Genomic DNA, 17,545 nt, shown 5'->3' with positions numbered 1-17,545 from the left:
GCTGTTGGATCACTTCGGTGGACGAAAGGTTTCCCTTCCGTCGCACCTGAAAGCTACGCTAAATCGCTTTAGCTACAGCGATGGCCTGTTATGGCATCAGCTGTAGCCTTAAAAACGCAATAAACGCTTTAAAATCAAAAGGGGAACTGTACTTTATTTAATTATTTGATCAAAACCTTACCCTAGCTAATTTAAGTTAGATTTCGGTCGCCAGGTATAAATCTGGCGGCGACCACATTTGTTACCATAATTAAATTAATAATTATTTCAGATAGGATAAAAGGGTATTTTACCCATAGAGTAAAAATACCATAACAACGGTTCTCCAACCAATGTGTGCCCCATTACACCCTCACCCATCATACTGTTAACACTGAGTGACAACATTTGCTTCATTTCCTCTTTGAGGTTTGAACATAAACAGCTAACCGTTTCGTTGCGTTTTGCATTCCTTTGTCCCATGATAATTAAGCGTGAGTCACAGAATCTTAGAACCTTCCTCGACGATTAAGAATTGGTGGACTATGAAAGTCACTGTCCATCAGAGAATGAGGAAAAATAGCGTCGCTCTTTTACGCCTTTCCTCCGGATAAACGTCGGCGGGCCTCGAATTCGGTCCCAGGACGTGGTGCCGCAGATGTCTTAATTCGAGCAGGACACAGGATTCTTAGTCCAACATTATAATGAATCCGCTCGATGAAGAGCAAGAGCGCGCAACCCTCATATAGGAATAAGCTCGTCGTCGAGCTGTAGAGATAGCGAAAGCTAAGGCTCATATTGAATACAGACTCACTCCACTTAGTGTGGAAGAGCGTCTGAAAACGATCGCTGGTCACAGCTTGACCATCTGGATCTCTGGCGCAGAAAAAAATCCTTTCTTAGGGTGCTTCCTTGGGAAGCGAGGCTTTAGAGCGGATCCCGCTAAGGCAAAAGCCATAGTAGATTGGCCGATTTCTAAAAGCCAAAAGGGTTTGCGTTAGTGGTTGGGCCTTGCCAACTATTTACACAGATATAGTGAGAATTACGCTGATATGGCTAGACCATTAACTAATCTCCTGAAGAAGGATACAGATTGGTGCTGGACTAGCACCGAGCGTCATGCTTTTCAAGCAGTAAGGGCAGTCTTATCCATCTCCCGATTTGGGGACTGCCAAATCCAAATTGGCCTTTCAGTGTCGTCTGTGAAGCATCGGATTTTGCCATTGACAATGCTTTGTTTCAAACAGATGATGGTAGGCGTGAACGTGTAATTGCGTTCGAATCTAGACAGCTTATAGCTGCGGAAAAGAACTAATCAGTTCATGACAAAGAGTTACTTGCTATGAAGTATGCTCTCGCCAAATTCAGAGTTCGTCTGATAGGCTCTAAGCCGTTTGTGATATGGACAGATCACGCGTCATTACGCACGGCGACTAAGTCGCCTTAACCCATGCAGAGAATGGCCCGATGGCTATCTTTTTTCATCAAATACAACTTCGAGGTTTAGTATAAACTTGACAAGCAGAATGCTTTGGCCAATGCGTTATTACGCAGGCCGGATTATGAGCTCTCTCATTTAACGACTATCATGTCGCCTATTGCTGACTTAATCCGTCTGGCTTAAGCCAAGGATGAACAGTGTGTAGCTCTGCTACGAGCTTTAAAGAACTCTGACTCGGGTTTTAAATTGCCGGCACGTTTGCGCGCAAGGTTATGTCGATTGTTTATCGATAAAGACCTATTGCTTTATTGCGCGGACGCTGTGGATCCTCCACCTGTCGTTGTTCCTCATGTTGAGAATTTAAAGTACCGAATCTTCTATGAGGCACGATACAGTCCTTGGTGGTCATCTCGGTAGAGAAATGACCTACGGCTCTGTAAGGCAGATTTATTGGTGGCTCAAACTTTATAAATGGGTCAGCACATAGGTTCGCACGTGCGAAACTTGCCAACGGGTTAAGCCCTCGGCGCATGCTGCTGCGTCACTGGCAAGTCTGTCCGTACCCATAGGGTGTTGGAAGTCCATTAGTATGGATTTGTTTTCGGTCCACCGAAAGATTCGACCAGTAACACCGGCATAGTTGTCTTTGTTGACCGATTGAGCTAAATGGCACACTTAGCGGCCGTGCCGGATACTATTGATGGTGAAGGTACAGCAAGGCTGTTCATCGATCGTGTATTTCGACAGCACGGTTTGCCAGTGGCAAACGTTTCTGATCGGGACCCCCGTTTCACGGGTAAATTCTGGCAATCGATTTCCGAGTGCTGGGTACCAGATTGGATATGTCCACTGCAGACCATTCGCAGACCGATGGTCAAACTGAACGTGTCAATTGCGTCATTAAAAACATTTTACGCAGTGTGTGTGTTCCAACACCAAAGCACTGGAGCTCAATGCTTCCAGTGGGATAATTTGCGTTAAATAACGCTGTCCATGCCTCTACAGGCTACACTCCGCTCTATGTCAACGGCCTCACCCACCCACGCGTTCCGTTAACGATACCACTGCGTGGCTTAGGGCTGGTAGGGGAGAATAAGCCGATGAGCTTGCTGATATTAGCCCTATTTACCATTTGGAAACAAGTAAGCGAGTTTATCGCAATACAATTTAGTGTCTTAAGACATGTACGTGACATGATGGCTGATAGCCAAGACAAACAAAAAGAAAAAGCATATGCCAAAAGCAGAAGCTGTATTAATGCTTATGTGGTCGGAGATTACCTTTAATTAAAAGCTAAGAATTAACCTATTAACTTGGTTTTCGCGATCTTCAAGACCAAATTGCGCCCGCGCTTTATTGGACAATTTACGGTCATGGCCAAGAAGACCCTAGCTTACACGCTTAACCTTCCTAGCAAGCTGCGTACACACCCAGTGTTCTACGTCGGCTTGCTTAAGCCATATCGGGATCCTTCCCACATGGACTTAACGCGGTTGCGCCGAGACAGGCGGTTAAGCCGCAGATTTCTGCATCCTCACCAGGATGTCCAAATGGCCCTCTAAACGAGGTTGCTGATGTTCTAGCATCGAAAGAAGGTTTTGAACCGCCTCAAAAGTGCCCTCACCCGAGCAAGGCTCTCACGAAGAAGTTGCACTTCGTGCTCTTGAGCATCAAATGCTTCCATCCAGATTTCGGCCCCCTCCCGCGATGCTTAATGCGCGAGGGTACCTTCAGTTTCACGTGGAGAAACTTTTAAAGCGACGTCGTCGTAAGGGCCAATACCAGTATCTGGTGAAGTGGCAGGGGTACCCCTCTTTTGAAAGCTCTTGGGAGTTTGAGGTACCTCTTCAGCAAGATTGCCCGTACGCCGTTGACGTTTTCGATCGCCAAGCTCAGAGTCAACTTGCGTCAAAGACGCTTTTCACCACTAGAAGTGGGATTAGGTGGATCTATAGCCTCAGTGCGGCTTTATCCATGGTTATACGGTCAATCGAAGCACTGAAATATCGGCTAGGCCTTTCCTCGTTTTGTGGCTTAAATGCCGGACGTAACAGGCCTTTGGTCTTAAGCTTGGCGTAATCAAAGCGAAGCTTCCGTTCCAAACGATTATCAGCCACGTCCAAGACTCTATTATTCCAAATACTGCGGAGGCGGCGGGCCTGATGGACGCAGTTCTCAAATGAGACCTCGTTTTCGTTTTGACTTTTAATTCGTTTCGAAACAAACGATCGGAATTTCCCTCATTGAAGTCACCGAAGCCCCACGGGCCTGATCACGCAAATGCGTTAGATTCTTCGCGTCATTTCCTTTGGCGTAAGGTATTGCTCATGAAGAATATCGCGAGCAGCGAGCTCCTCCGACGTCCTGGCCGTGTGACCAAAAATGCATTTAGATGCATTAGCATACAATTTATCTGTGCGCATACACTCGAGCACTACTCGAAATGGTCTATATAATTTTTCACATCCTACCGACCCTGCCCCGCACGACTATGGACAAAAAATTCATCAAAATAAGTCTGTGCATAACCTCAATGAGGGCGGAACAGTTGCGTCACTAGACGATTAAATGTCGCCGGGGCGTTGGAAATCCCTTGTTGCATAACCAACCACTCCCATGGCATACTGCCTGAGTTGCGCTGTAAGCGAAATATCGCTAGCTCGCATGAGCAGTTGGTAATAACCATCGACTACGTCAAGTGCACTGTACATTGTACATCCCACCACAATGTTCTGGAGAACATCCTTTCTAGGAATGGGGGTTTGTGCAGGTATAGTGACAGCATAAGAAAAGCTTATTATAAGCAGTACAATGTGCCATTTGCCATTTGGCTTTCTGACTCAAAATGTCGGTGTCGAACGGGGAGATTTGCTTTGTCGTACCATTCCAGCCTCGTGCCTAGCTCGGAAAAATTGTCAATGTTGTCACACTGTTTCCTTGGTAAAGGCCACTGTCGTGTGACAGAGTATTTGTTTCCAGGGATTAAGTCAATTTCATGACGGACACCTCTATCCGGGGGTAAACAGATGGTATATTTGACAGATCACATCTTAAAATTCTTAATCAAGGAATAAAATGGATCTGCGGATCTTTAAGGATTGATGATCCACTCCGCGCACTAAGTGCAGCTTCTGTGTCATCCAGGACAACTTCGTCCAGAAGTGACGATGAGTTTAACTTAATCGTTGGTCGACTGACCACCGTCTCAAGAAGCCGCCAGCCTTTAAGGCTCGACCGCACTCATCACTAGACATTTTGTCTTTCTCCAGAAGAGCATGTTACGAAGGGATTGCCGCAAGGCTCAATTCGCCCTCGATTTTACCGGTTACACCATTTACAAGCATATTCTATTCCTTACTCGTATCACTTTGTGAGGGTATAGATACTTTGCATCTCGCCTGCCTTGGAGTAGAGACAATACGCCTCTTAGAGGCCGGCACATTCACGTCTTCAAATTTTCAGCCTGTATAAGATCTATACCAGAGCTGGTGTCTACTTCGACATCCGACAAGGAGTTAGAAAACTCAGCTTCCTTGTCCACATGTCACTTCACGTGCATTAGAAGAGTTTGACACGAAATGCCCTAGCGAACCGCCAATAGTGTCACTGCTGACACTCAGTATGGTGCCACCTCGGCCGAACAAACTCGGTGGACTTAGACTTGCCACTCCACGTTTCTCAGGGATATTACACCCTTGATGACTCGGTCTAAGGCCAACAGCTTTCAGCATTCATTGAGGCGTTTTTACAACGAGTGTCACTCGACGGAATACGTGCCGTTCCACTTAATTCTGTTGCGGGCTCAAACTTAATGTTTTCAACATTGGGTTTATTAACTTAGACATTCCAATGTCTAACCCACTGACAGATTTAGTCAGTCATTCGCACCAATAGCGTTTCTTGTTGCCTAGCAAAGGTGGGCTCATTACTCTTCGAAACTTTGCTAGGAACATTGCGTGTGACGCTTAAGGTTTTAGACCTTCAATCGATCCATGGCTCTTGGCGTTCAAGCCAGGCCATACCAAGGATGAGATCATATCTCGAATCCAATCAAGGACGAGACCACGTTGCATACTGTCAAAGCCAAGAAACTTTATGCGTAAGTTCAAAGGAACTCTAGGAAGAGTGACACGAGCCCCAGTCGCTACGCGAACAGTGATTGAATTACTTTCATGCGCTTTAAGTCCTAAACGTATTGTTGACTTCTTACAATCAAAGACGTCGAGCATAATTGCAAGACGCTCCTGAGCAAATTAAAACTGACCATGGCTTATCAAAGTCCATTCACAGTCGCTTGAGCGACTAACAAGCCAGGCTTGTACTCACGTCCCGTGCCATTACGCAAAGAGCTAATTGGGGTTAGGTCATGTCTACTCTCACCTCCGAGAGTTTTAATAGAGCCTAGGTCTTCCCCGGTTACTGGGTACCGACGTTTTTCGCACCGTACCAGATTTCTGGTATATGTCGGAATTGGTGCTCGTTCGAGCTTAACGAGTATTTAGTTGGGGACAGGCCAGACGTAAATTTTTCTTGCTTCCGCACATAAAACATCTAATGATTTCATGCTGTTCCACAGCTTGAAGTGCCTCTTCTCCTTCCTCAACAAGGCTTAGATCCATGGGTTCCGGTCTATTAGATGGTACCCATGTGCTCGAAGAGCTTGTTTGGTAAATAGGCGTGCTAACGCGAGCAGACTTAAAGTCGAACTCGGTGCGTAGCGCTATGGCAACTGCCTCTTCATAAGTAGCAGGATGAGATCGGATTAATTCCGTCCGGGCAACGCGCCTTCATTGAGACCCCCCATAAAGATGGTTCCTACAATTGCTTCTTGCACCGGGTCTTGATGCGTAGATGCAATGAGAAATCTCAACTCCTGGACAAAGTCTCCTAGGGTTCTTTTACCCTGTCGAGTCGCTAGGAGCCGTGCTCGCATGCGAAAAGCCTGATCAGGCGGTGCAAACATGCTGGTCATTTGCTGTTTCAGCGAATCCCATGAGGGAAAAGCGTCATTTATGGACGTGCTGCACGATAGTGCCCGCTCTACCTCCAAGTTTGGAAATAACCATAGCCACCTTTTGCCGTTCTGTTAAGAACAAGGCGGAATCAATGGACATTTCCATCTGCTCAATCCAAAAAGGGAGATTTTCTCCCTCTTTTCCCTCAAATGTCTTCACATTTACATTTAGAGGGCGAGCCCTCGGCTCTGAGTCAGGTACAGAGATATACCGAGTTGGCATAGAAGCCGCAAAGTGGTCCTACCTGACCGACCAGGGAGGTTTCGTTCCGCATGAAGGCTTCAAGCCTTGCATTTAGGACCTCTGGTTCCTGGGAAATAATAAATTCCACGCGTTCAAGCTCGAATAAGGTTTTAGGCTTGTCATAAGCGGCGCGTTGCGCTTCTGACAACTCTGGAACCTCTTCCATTTTCGTGATGGATTAGTTTTGTAAAGACTCAGGCGTAGATTGACTACGAGTGCTACCGAGTGTAGCGGAGCTACCTCGTCCCTTAAGTCAGAGAAAGAATTTTAGCCTCAGAGAGCCTCTTCGTTCAATAGAACTATTGGGTTTAACAACTTAGGAATTCGTACAAGCTATTAGAGCTTAATGAATCCTAGTTCAAGGGTTCAGGGGTTCGTAGAACCAATGTATCTCAGAAAGGCTTCTATCTGTCACAGATCAATGCGCAAGCCTTAAAAAGACACTAGACGCTTTAAGAACAAAAGGGGAACTCAACTTTTTTAATTAATTAAATCTTTAGACCTTACCGTACCTAATTTTAAGATAAATTTTGGTCGCCAGATAAAGATCTGGCGGCGACCACATTTGTTACCCATAATACAATGGGATTTTGATAATCAACTATTTTAAAGTAAAATAAAGGGTATTTTACCCACATAGTAAATGTACCACAACAACGGCTTTCCAACCAATGTGTGCCTCATTACAGAGGCAGTCAAAAACACGTCCATTTGGGCGAGCGCGCGTAGACAGGCACAACCGCGTCCCTGATTGCGCATGAAATGCAACGTCAACATTTGTTGGTATTCCTTATGTCTAACATTAACACCATTTTGTTCGGTATTGAGGTTTCGACCTCCAAGCGATACGGAGCCTTACATTCGACCAGCACCATTTGTTGGACACATTGCTGAGCTCTATATGTAGGCGGGCACGTCGTAATGCGGCCACGCTCTACTTAGACACACACCCTAGCACAGCGAGGAAGCGGTTTAACCAGCTTCTCTTGCGCGCAGTGAGGTAGTTGTGTGGGCGCGCAAGCGACCTCACCCAACGCACTAAGTACTCCGGTTAACTGTCGTCACGGGAGCGGTAATCCGGCTCCTCGTGCGCACTTACCAAGCAGGATGTAGTTTTCAGACTGGTTTATATTTTTAATCATATTAAATACAAGTACCTATTTTTACCAATCGAAATGTCATCTCTATAGATAACAATATGTATTGCGAGCGTATCTTTCTAGATACCTCGCGTAACGGATGACGCTAGGCGTCATCCCTCGTAATGTGAATGCACCGATGTGCATCACATACACAAGGGTTGGTCACAAATGTGCACCACACCCGAGTGCTGGGTCTAGTTACTATAATTTAGTAATTGACCATCCCCTTAAGTACACCAAGTGTACTTAACGGGAACTGTGTTACATTCGGGCAACTTTAGCCCGTTACACTCTAGGCACGTTTTTTAAATTGTTATGACATAGGCGGCCAATATACTAATGGCATAAGGCCTTTCGGTGCGCGTTCTCTTTTAGCAACGCCAAATAGGCAGCCTCCGCATGTATAATTAGCTGTACTCGAAATAGCGGGACCAAGCCGGGCACATTCTTAGACTCGGCTTTGATATTGTCGATTACCAGATCAGGAGCAAGCTTGGTATGAGCGAGCGTAAATTTTTATGCATACGCCAACAGCTGACGCTTACCTAAATGTAGCGATAGTGTGAACGACTATCAGTAGACAGCGAAGGCCTACATGATACCTGCATCTTCCTACGATGTTCCGCTATAAAAATATGCTGCAGCGAGTGTATGCTCGAGATTTTGCTCGACCTCTAAAATGAAGATTGCGTGGGCTAAAATTGAAGCTTCATTGTAAGGGTGGTCGATTTGGTCATTTTCGCCTCGCGAACCAGATGCGAAGATTTTCATTGATCTTCCTATCCGACGAATTTAATTAAACCGATGATAGGATTCAATTCAGGCATCAGTAAATCAGCCTGAGCCGGCACGTTGATCTTAGTGTAGGCTTTAATCAAGAGCATTCTCATCGACATGCCTCTAACTGAGCGCTTTTCACTGGGATGCCCTGCGTAAACATGTGACGGATTCGCTCAGGAACAACTTACCATGCATCTTACGCAGTACTCATAATAAGTGTATTTTAATCGGGGGGAATTACCTCAAACGTCGCAAATGAATCTCGCGCTGGAACGGAGATAGTGTGCAGCACAAGGAACACCTGTTTATTTTACTTAGCTAGCTCTACGTCGTAACTAAGTATACTTACTAAACAATGTAGAGCAATAAGAAACTGTTTCTTGTCGTCATTATTTTTAATATTGATATCCTTCTATGGCTATTATGGCGGTAGGCTCCGAGCCACGTAGACCTTTATCCAAATGTAAACTAGAATCGGTTGCCGCACTCGATCTTTACAGCCTTACCAAATATACATCAGCCAAAGGATCATACTTCCCTAAAATTTTACTTAGTTAAATTGTATACCAACTGGCATTCTTTCTTAATTTTAATAACGACCTGGCAATAAAATTCAATTTAAATAACTATATAAAATATTCAAAACATAACTACCCTACGTTCTTCCGATCACTTTCTTAAAATGGACCCGCAGCAGTCGACAATGTTTACAACGTTATCGGAATGGCGCCGGGACCTCTTGTGTGGAATGGGGGTAAATTACGACTGAATTAATTTAGTTTTACTAACCGATACTTTTGGTTCACTCCTTAAGGTATCGCCTATCCTAAATCTAATTCTTACGAAGTATCATATCTCCTAATTGCGCAAACCTTATACTTGTTTTAATTATGGCGCATATGTAAATTTGAATTAAAGAAAATGAATGGTTCAATAGATGAATCGAAATGAGTGGCCAAGGGCTTAGCGAGTTAACTGGTCCTGACATCCTCCCCGATTTGATCTCTCGTTGACGCTGATTGAAGTCGGCGACGAGGTCCTTCCAGTGGGAGACATGGCGAATATTTTTCTCTTTTTCTTAGCTTGCTTCTTCCTTAGTTTCGCCATGCCATTGTACGAGCCAGTATGGTTAGCGATTGAGTTGGCTTTCTTCAACAGACGTTCAATAACTTGAAAATGATCCGCTGTGCCATTATCCACGAATTGTGATGCTTTCGGTATCGGGCGACTTCGAAACCTTTCCGGTGTCGGTTCATACTTGATAGAACATCAACATTAAAGGTTGGAATAATCCTATTCATAGTTTGTGGTAACTCAAGCTTGCCACATTAGAATTAAACATTTTGATAGTTTCGAATGGTTCCACCTTTCTTGCCGCAATCTTGGCTCTTGGTGTCCCATATTTTTCGCAGCGTGTTTAAACGATATTTTGCGAGTATCAAGTATAAGTAGATCTCCAACTTTGAATTCGACCTGATTTATTCGGCGCTTTTGATCGTAATATTGCTTTTGCGAAGCTTGTGCTATCAACAGATTTCTGCGAGCCTGATCGATGATATTTGCTCGTACTTCGATAAACTCTTTTGCGTAAACGTCAATATCCTTTGGTTGACTAGTCCAGCCCAGTGACTTTTGCCATGCAGAGCGTTCCCTTCTTCCCGTATCTATTTCAAAGGAAGAGTATCCAGTAGATGCACGAACCAGTATAGACGCATACTCTATGCTTCCCAAGTGTTCGGTCCTGTCAGTGCCATGGTAAGATGCTATGCGATTGAGTGCGTCTTCTACCACAAGGTTCTGGCGCTCGGTCTGTCCATCGGCTTAAGCCCGATAAGCGGTTGTAATACTTAGACGAACACCGATGATCGTCATCAATGACTTCGAAAACATGGACGTGAACTTGCTATCTCGGTCACTGATATTAACTGCGGGAATACCATGGTGTCGAATGACAGCATCAAAAAATACTTTTGCTGTGGTGCATGCATCGTCCTTATCGTGCACTGCTGCATACTTCGTGCGTTTGGAAAACTTATCGACAACAGTTAGGATGGCAAATCCATTGGAAACAGGAAGCCCTCTTATAAAGTCCATTGATACCACTTGCCAGCAAGCATCCGGTATTGGAATTGGCATAAGTAATACGTTGTTTTTTTGTTAATTATCATGTTTCCGACGTGCGCAGGTTTCCCAAGTTTTGACATATTCCTTGACGTTTCTCTGCAACGATTTCCGGTAATACCACTGAGCAACTCGCAAGAATGTTCTGCGATTGCCCGGCAGAGCAGCTATTGCCGAATTATCATATTTCGATATTACATTCGTTCGCAAGCGGTTGTTGTTGAGCACGCAAAGACGTTTAATGTGCGCAAAAACAACAATTTCTCTTGCTTCACAATCAATAAACTTGTTTCGGAGCTTTTCCATGCTTCTTTAGGCAATTCTGGCAAAGCCTTATTGAAGTAGCTTACGAACTTCTGTTGACAACTCGCCATACGACACTGTCATTAAGGCAGCAACTTGCAGAGTCTCAGCTTCCTCCCGGGGCAGAGTTGGCACCGAGGGCGAACAAAGTAAACGTGTACCTCGTTGTTGGCAACTAGAAAATCGCACTTATGAAAGCGGATATTGTCCACGACAGAATCATCAGGCCGGCGCGAAAGCGCATCAGCTACAACGTTTAAAGCACCATTAATGTGGTGTATAGTAAACGCGTATTGAGCGAAGGTGGTCAAGTATCGAGCCAACTTCGGCGAGACTGACGGATGATGAAGAAGCCAAGAGCAGGCGCTATTGCCCATTTTTCTAACCCCTCTTTTATTGCAAATAGATCCTTCTCACGAGCAGGCCAACTAATCTCACGGATTCCAAGTTTCTTTGAGTAAAACGCTACTGGATGGTCATGTCTATTGATAAATTGCGATAAGTCGCCACCAATGCACGACCCCGATGCATCCGTAGTGAGAACAAACGGGCGTGAAGAGTTAGGCAAAGTCAGCACAGGTGCAGCTTGTAAGGCAGACTTCAGCCTTACGAGCAAATCCTCTTGTTCTGCATTCAAGACCCATGAAAAATCTTTCCTAACGAGATGGCTCAACGGCAGAACTATTTGCGCAAACTGATGAATAAAGCGGCGATAATAACAAGCAAGACCAAGAAAACTTTGCGATTCCTTTACAGAGGTAAGTGAAGGCCACTTCGCGATTGCTTCCGCCTTTGTTTTCGATAAATAATCCGTCACCAGAAACAGCGTGCCCCAAAAAGCTGACCTCTTGACGCGCGAACTTGCACTTACCAATGTGAGCGAAGAGTATTCACTTGCGTAAGACGTCGAACACGATAGCATGAAATAATTGACCCCAGTATTACATTAAAAGTAATTAATAGCCAATGGTGTCAGGGTTATGAATGTTCAGATAATTTAGAATTTTCAGAAGTACCTTTTTTTGAGACGGAAAAGATGCATGTACCATCCAAATATACAACAACGAATGAGAACTTTTCAAAAAGAACACGCATCAAGCGCGACGAAATGCGAGGCATTCCAGCAAGGCCCATCGGCGCAACGCACCACTGATATGTCTCATTTGATTTACGAAACGCAGTGTACGTTTTGCTATCCGGATGAATATGCCTCTGATGGTACCCTTGAGCTAAGTCAATGACTGTGAAGTAGCTCATACCATACATCTTATCGAATAATTTATCGATTCGCGGCAAAGGTATTTTAGGGACGACTGACGTTGAGTTGACGTAACGAAAGCCAATCACCCAACTGAGCAAAATGTTCGCGTTTCCGGATCGAATCCATTCCGAACGAGATACACCTCGTACCGATCGTTGGGTCATTTTAAGGAATGCCGAAGATGTTTGATACCCAAAGCGAGTCTGAAAGCTCGATCTATCCGCATGAAAGGTTCTCATCGACGAACTTCTGTAAAGCCTTTTGTTCAGCTTGTGAAAGTCGAAATGGCGAACGATTACTCGGTTGCACACCGGGCTGTATATTGATACCAAACTCCACCGACCGATGAGGAGGCAATGAATTCGGTAACTTTTCTGGGAATACATCTTTATAGGAATCGAGTAAAGCCTTCAATCGTTTTCACGAGGTTTTGTAAATTCCGACTCTTGATAAATTTTGACACGATAGACTTCTTCAAATTGTGATGTCTTCAATTTCCTTAAGAAGTCAGCAGAGGAATAATGACCGATTCACAACCTCATCATATGGTATGTCACCACTTTTGAACGAAACTTGATGAGTACGTCAATTAATGATTGGCTCGTGCGCAGCACACCAGGGCTTACCCGGAATTACATCATGGCAATTGCTCATTGGCCACTCAATGACCGGAACGTCAGAAATTCGATTATCATCAAATGGGCTATTGGCGACTCCTTTCTTCACTTATTTTTGGTGTTATTAGTGCCTTCGAAACGAGTGACTTGAAAGCCATTTCAGGACATGACGCATTGCAGCAAACTCGGCTTCACCCCATTGCATGTGGCGCCAGAATCGAGTATCATATTGACAGCACGATCGTCAAGATGACCCTTTTAGATGATCAAATCTTTTCCCGTGAAGGAAGCAAAGTCAGCTTCACATAGTGTGGTGATAGCTTCGTTTGACGCAGTCGCGATGGTTTCTTCTTTAACTGACTCATTCACGAAATAGTTGGCGTTCGCACGATCGCGACGATATCCGTTGCCGCGATTATTTTGCTGGTTCCTGCGCTTGTAACACTGCTGAATCGTGTGCCCCAGTATTTTGCAGTATGCACACTTTCGTTTATTTCGACGTCGATTATGGACGCAAGAAGACCTATTAAATGGCCGAGCATTGCCGATTTCCATCGGCTCTGGCTTCTTGTTTAATTCTCTGGCCACATTTTGTGGACCAGGACGAGGTTTTGTAGCGTTGTGGTGATGATAAACACCCGAATGTGTGCGTTCAAAATCGAGCGCCACAGTAATAGCATCCTACAGTGCGTTTCCCCGTCGATATTGAACTTCTTCTTGAGTTCTTGCTTTAAACCCTCGTTGAAAATAGATGAAATGTCAACTCGAGTCATGTCCTCAACTTGCGAAATAATGTGTCGAGATTTCGCAATGTAGTCCGTTAAGCCTTTGCAATTGGCTTGTCTCAGCCGATGCAGATCGTCTCGAAGACGTTGTTGCAGATCCGCAAAGACGAATTGTTTTTTTTTCACTGCTAGAGAAAACTCATCGGCTGAGTGAATTTCTTTTTTGATGCAGCAAGAGCCATTGTGCTGCTGGTCCTCGCAATGAGCTTCCTAGTACGGCAAGTACTTGAGGAGCCTTTGCGTCCTCTTTCCACTTCTTACCGTGCGCAATAAAATATTGCTGTACTTGCGCGTAATAAAGGCGAACCGACTCTTCGCTTTTTCCGCTTTACGTCGGCATCCTTAGCCCGTCCACCTTAAGCCCACCTATCTTTTAGGAATTAGCGAATGTTTTGATTAACTCTTGTTGTTGCTGTAGCATGTGCATCATTTGCTGCATTAGCTCGGCGTTTGAGGGTTGCCCATAATGGAAGAAGAATGTGTTCGGAACTATAAAAAGACTAGGCTCTTAAGTTGAACCGAAGATCCTTAAAAATGGTGCGCTCGGCTTCTTCTAAAAGCGCGTATACCTCGTGTAACGGAGCTGATAAGGTGGACTCTTGCTTGGGCAGGCATCCTTTCTCCTTGGTGAGTTGCTTTGCTAAGATCTTTGCAATGCGTCGGGCCTTTTGTAATGCGTCGGGTCTTTTGTAATGACGCAGGCAAATCGTTCGCAGTCTTTGCAGACTTTTCACCGTACTCAAAGAGGAAAGCCTTACTACAGTAGTATGGAATCTGATTATTAGCTTTTAGCTTTTTGCTCATAAATCTCAACGACTTTCTTTAGCCATTAAGCGTAATGGGTAAGAGATTCAATCTTATTCCAGATGGATTAACTGTTTCACCGTGTTAAGCCGGTCCCAACCTCACACAGACTAAGCGACTATATCTGTCAGGCAGACGCTTAGAGTTACAGTGGATACTGAAGCCACACAATCAAAACTGCTACGCAGCGCTTCCAAAGGAATGGAGCAGTTGACTGCGAGCGGAAATTCCCACGCTACAAGCAGTACGTTACTGGCTGCGAGTGGAATCCCTTACGCTACAAGTAGTGCTGGGCAATCCAACGCAGTGCAATCCAGCGAAGCGCGAACGGACGGCAAAGAAGCGAGCGGACGGCGAAGAAGCGAGCAGACGGCGAAGAAGCGAGTAGACGGCGAAGAAGCGAGCGGACGGCGAAGAAGCGAGCGGACGGCGAAGAAGCGAGCGGACGGCGAAGAAGCGAGCGGAAGACCAACAAGTGGTACCACTTGTGAGGAATGAGGGTAAATTACGACTGAATTATTTTTTTTGCTTTACTAGCCGATACTTTTGGCTCATCCTCTAAGGATCGCCTATCCTAAATCTAATTATTACTAAGTATCATCTCTCCTTATTGCGCCAACCTTTTTACTTGTTTTTATTATGGCGCATATGTAATTTGAATCAATAGAAAAGGAATGGTATAAAAGATAAATCGAAATGAGTGGTCATGGGCTCAGCGAGTTGAATGGTCCTGACAATCTCGCGCTGGGACGGAGATAGTGTGCGGTACAAGGAACACCTGTTTATTTTACTTAGCTAGCACTACGTCGTAACGAAGTATACTTACTAAACAGTGTAGAGCAAATTAGAGACTGTTTCTTGTCGTCGTTATTTTTAATATTCATATCCTTCTATGGCTAGTATGAAGGACTTAGACCTTTGTCCATCTGTAAACTAGAATCGGTTGCCGCACTCTATCTCTACAGCCTTACCAAATATACATCAGCCAAAGGATCATGTTTTCCTAAAATTTTACTTAGTTAAACTGTTTGCTAACTGGCATTCTTTTTTTTAATTAATAACGATCTGGCAATAAAATCCATTCAAATAACAAAATAAAAATTTCCAAAAAATAACCTACCCCCCGTTCTTCCGAACACTTTCTTGAACAGGATCCGCAGCAGTCGACAAAGTTTAGCAACGATGTCGGACTGGCGCCGTGATCTTCAGCTCGTGGGCGTCGTTTTCATAGTCACCACGGCGCTATTAGGCGTGATGTTGCACTCGCTGGTAATCTCGACGCTCACAGACACCGAGTGGCTCGCGCTTCGACTGCCTACAACGCTCGAGGCAGCTCAAGAGCTAGGCAAGACCCTTCAGAGCTTCTCCGAGCGCCAACGAGGTTCACTTTTGCTCGCACACATGGGCTGCTATCTATACCTGCAAACATTTGCGATTCCGGGCACCGTATTTTTCAATCTATTGGGCGGCGCGTTGTTTGGGATGACGCTGGGATTTCCTCTGTGCTTGGCTAACAACACACTGGGATCGGTCTTTATGTTTCTCCTTTCGCGGCGTTTTGGCTACCGCGTCGTCACGCACTTTTTTCCGCAAAAACTCGATCGCTTAAGAAGTATATTGGACGCACATCGCGACGAAATGGCGCTGAATATGATATTCCTGCGCGTATTTCCATTCACCCCCAATTGGTTTATTAACATGGCGTCGCCCCACTTGGCCATTCCGCTAGGCCAATTTACGTTAGGCCCGCTATTTGGGCTCGTTCCGTACAATTTCCTGAGCTGCAAAGCTGGGCTTATTCTGCGCGAGCTACGATCGCGTGGAGACATTATTGATAGCGCCACGACGATGCAGCTTATAGTGGTTGCTATCGTAGGTGGCCTTGTGCTCCCAAGACTAAAGAGGCGTTTTGCCACGACCACTGGTACCAAGCATGATTAAATTGAGTGTTTAAATTACGTTTGTCTTGTCCAAGTTTTTGCTGAATTGAGTAAGTTTCAGATAATTAAAAAAATCTAAAAGCTATCATTCAGCGTGTATCAAACGCACTATTTTTTTTTTTGTTCGTCGGGACCAAGCTAGACAAAATAAATGTCAGAGATACTTCTTATTCATTCGACGCCAGGCCAATTAGGTCTGCAGAGCTCTTATTGGGTTTGACTATCACAAGGTGCGTAATTAGATCCCGAATTTTCAGTATTTAAAATGCTAGACACGGGCGGATTTTAATTTTTTTCTGACAGACTGTAATCGTGAAGGTCTTCTTTCGTTGGAATGGATATGCAAATCTTTTAGATTATTATTAGAGTATACAATTATACGAGTAGTCTGCGCTGGTGCTCCCTCGCACTGCAGCAGCAATTTTCAATTATTTTGTTTGGCGGGAGTTGTTATACCTTTTAACGATTACTTTCAAACAGAAAAAAAGTTATCGCGATTACAACTTAAGATTCTGGAATGTGATGCTAAAAATTAATGGCTAGAACACTGCGATGTAAGAAATAGCTAATTAATTTCAAGGGAAAGCACAATATCGTTCAAGCTAATGCGAGGTTTAAATCAAGCTGTCGACGTCCTAACTGCAATAAGCCACGAAAATGCAGGCTGTTTTCCGTATCAAAACAAAAGCAGCCGACCGGCCGTGATGGCAAAAGGTGGTTCTACCAAGAGAATTCAAGGTGCCTTCCTCTAATATTTTAAGCGCAAATAGGTTTTCATCCGACTTCTATACAAACACGTAAAAACTCGCGGTACTCAAAAGTGATTAGCAAGCAACTTAACGATTTAGAGGTATGCCAGCGTCGACGTCCTGTCATGTAAAAAGACGCATTCTTCACATTGCCGTATTAAGACGCAATTTTTTTTGCGAAGTCTTCGGGGCCGTGTAGGAGTCACTTAGCTTGCTCATCACCAAATAAAAAAATGCTCTTCGATCAATCGCTGCAAACTTTCATGTTCCTCGCGAAACAAACTTTTGCGCAATATTGGACGCATATTCCCAAAAACAGTTTATTATTTGCGACTGAACTTCATTGCAATGTGCGCTCATGAATG

General features: G+C 44.6%; 1 protein-coding gene across 1 annotated transcript; it reads left to right on the top strand.

The window, feature by feature from the left end:
• Nucleotides 1-15,673: 15,673 nt before the first annotated feature.
• On the top strand, nt 15,674-16,432 carry CCR75_001037 (uncharacterized protein; the record flags this gene model as incomplete). The annotated part of the gene is made up of 1 exon (XM_067959142.1): nt 15,674-16,432. One exon carries the CDS (start codon nt 15,674-15,676, stop codon nt 16,430-16,432), a length of 759 nt encoding a protein of 252 aa, XP_067821350.1.
• Between the last annotated feature and the right edge of the window lie 1,113 nt (nt 16,433-17,545).

This window comes from Bremia lactucae, linkage group LG5 (genome assembly GCF_004359215.1).
Source record: "Bremia lactucae strain SF5 linkage group LG5, whole genome shotgun sequence".
Classification (NCBI taxonomy): Eukaryota; Oomycota; class Peronosporomycetes; order Peronosporales; family Peronosporaceae; genus Bremia; species Bremia lactucae.
The sequence above is the reverse complement of the archived record's forward strand: the minus strand, read 5'-3'. Positions and strand labels throughout refer to the sequence as shown.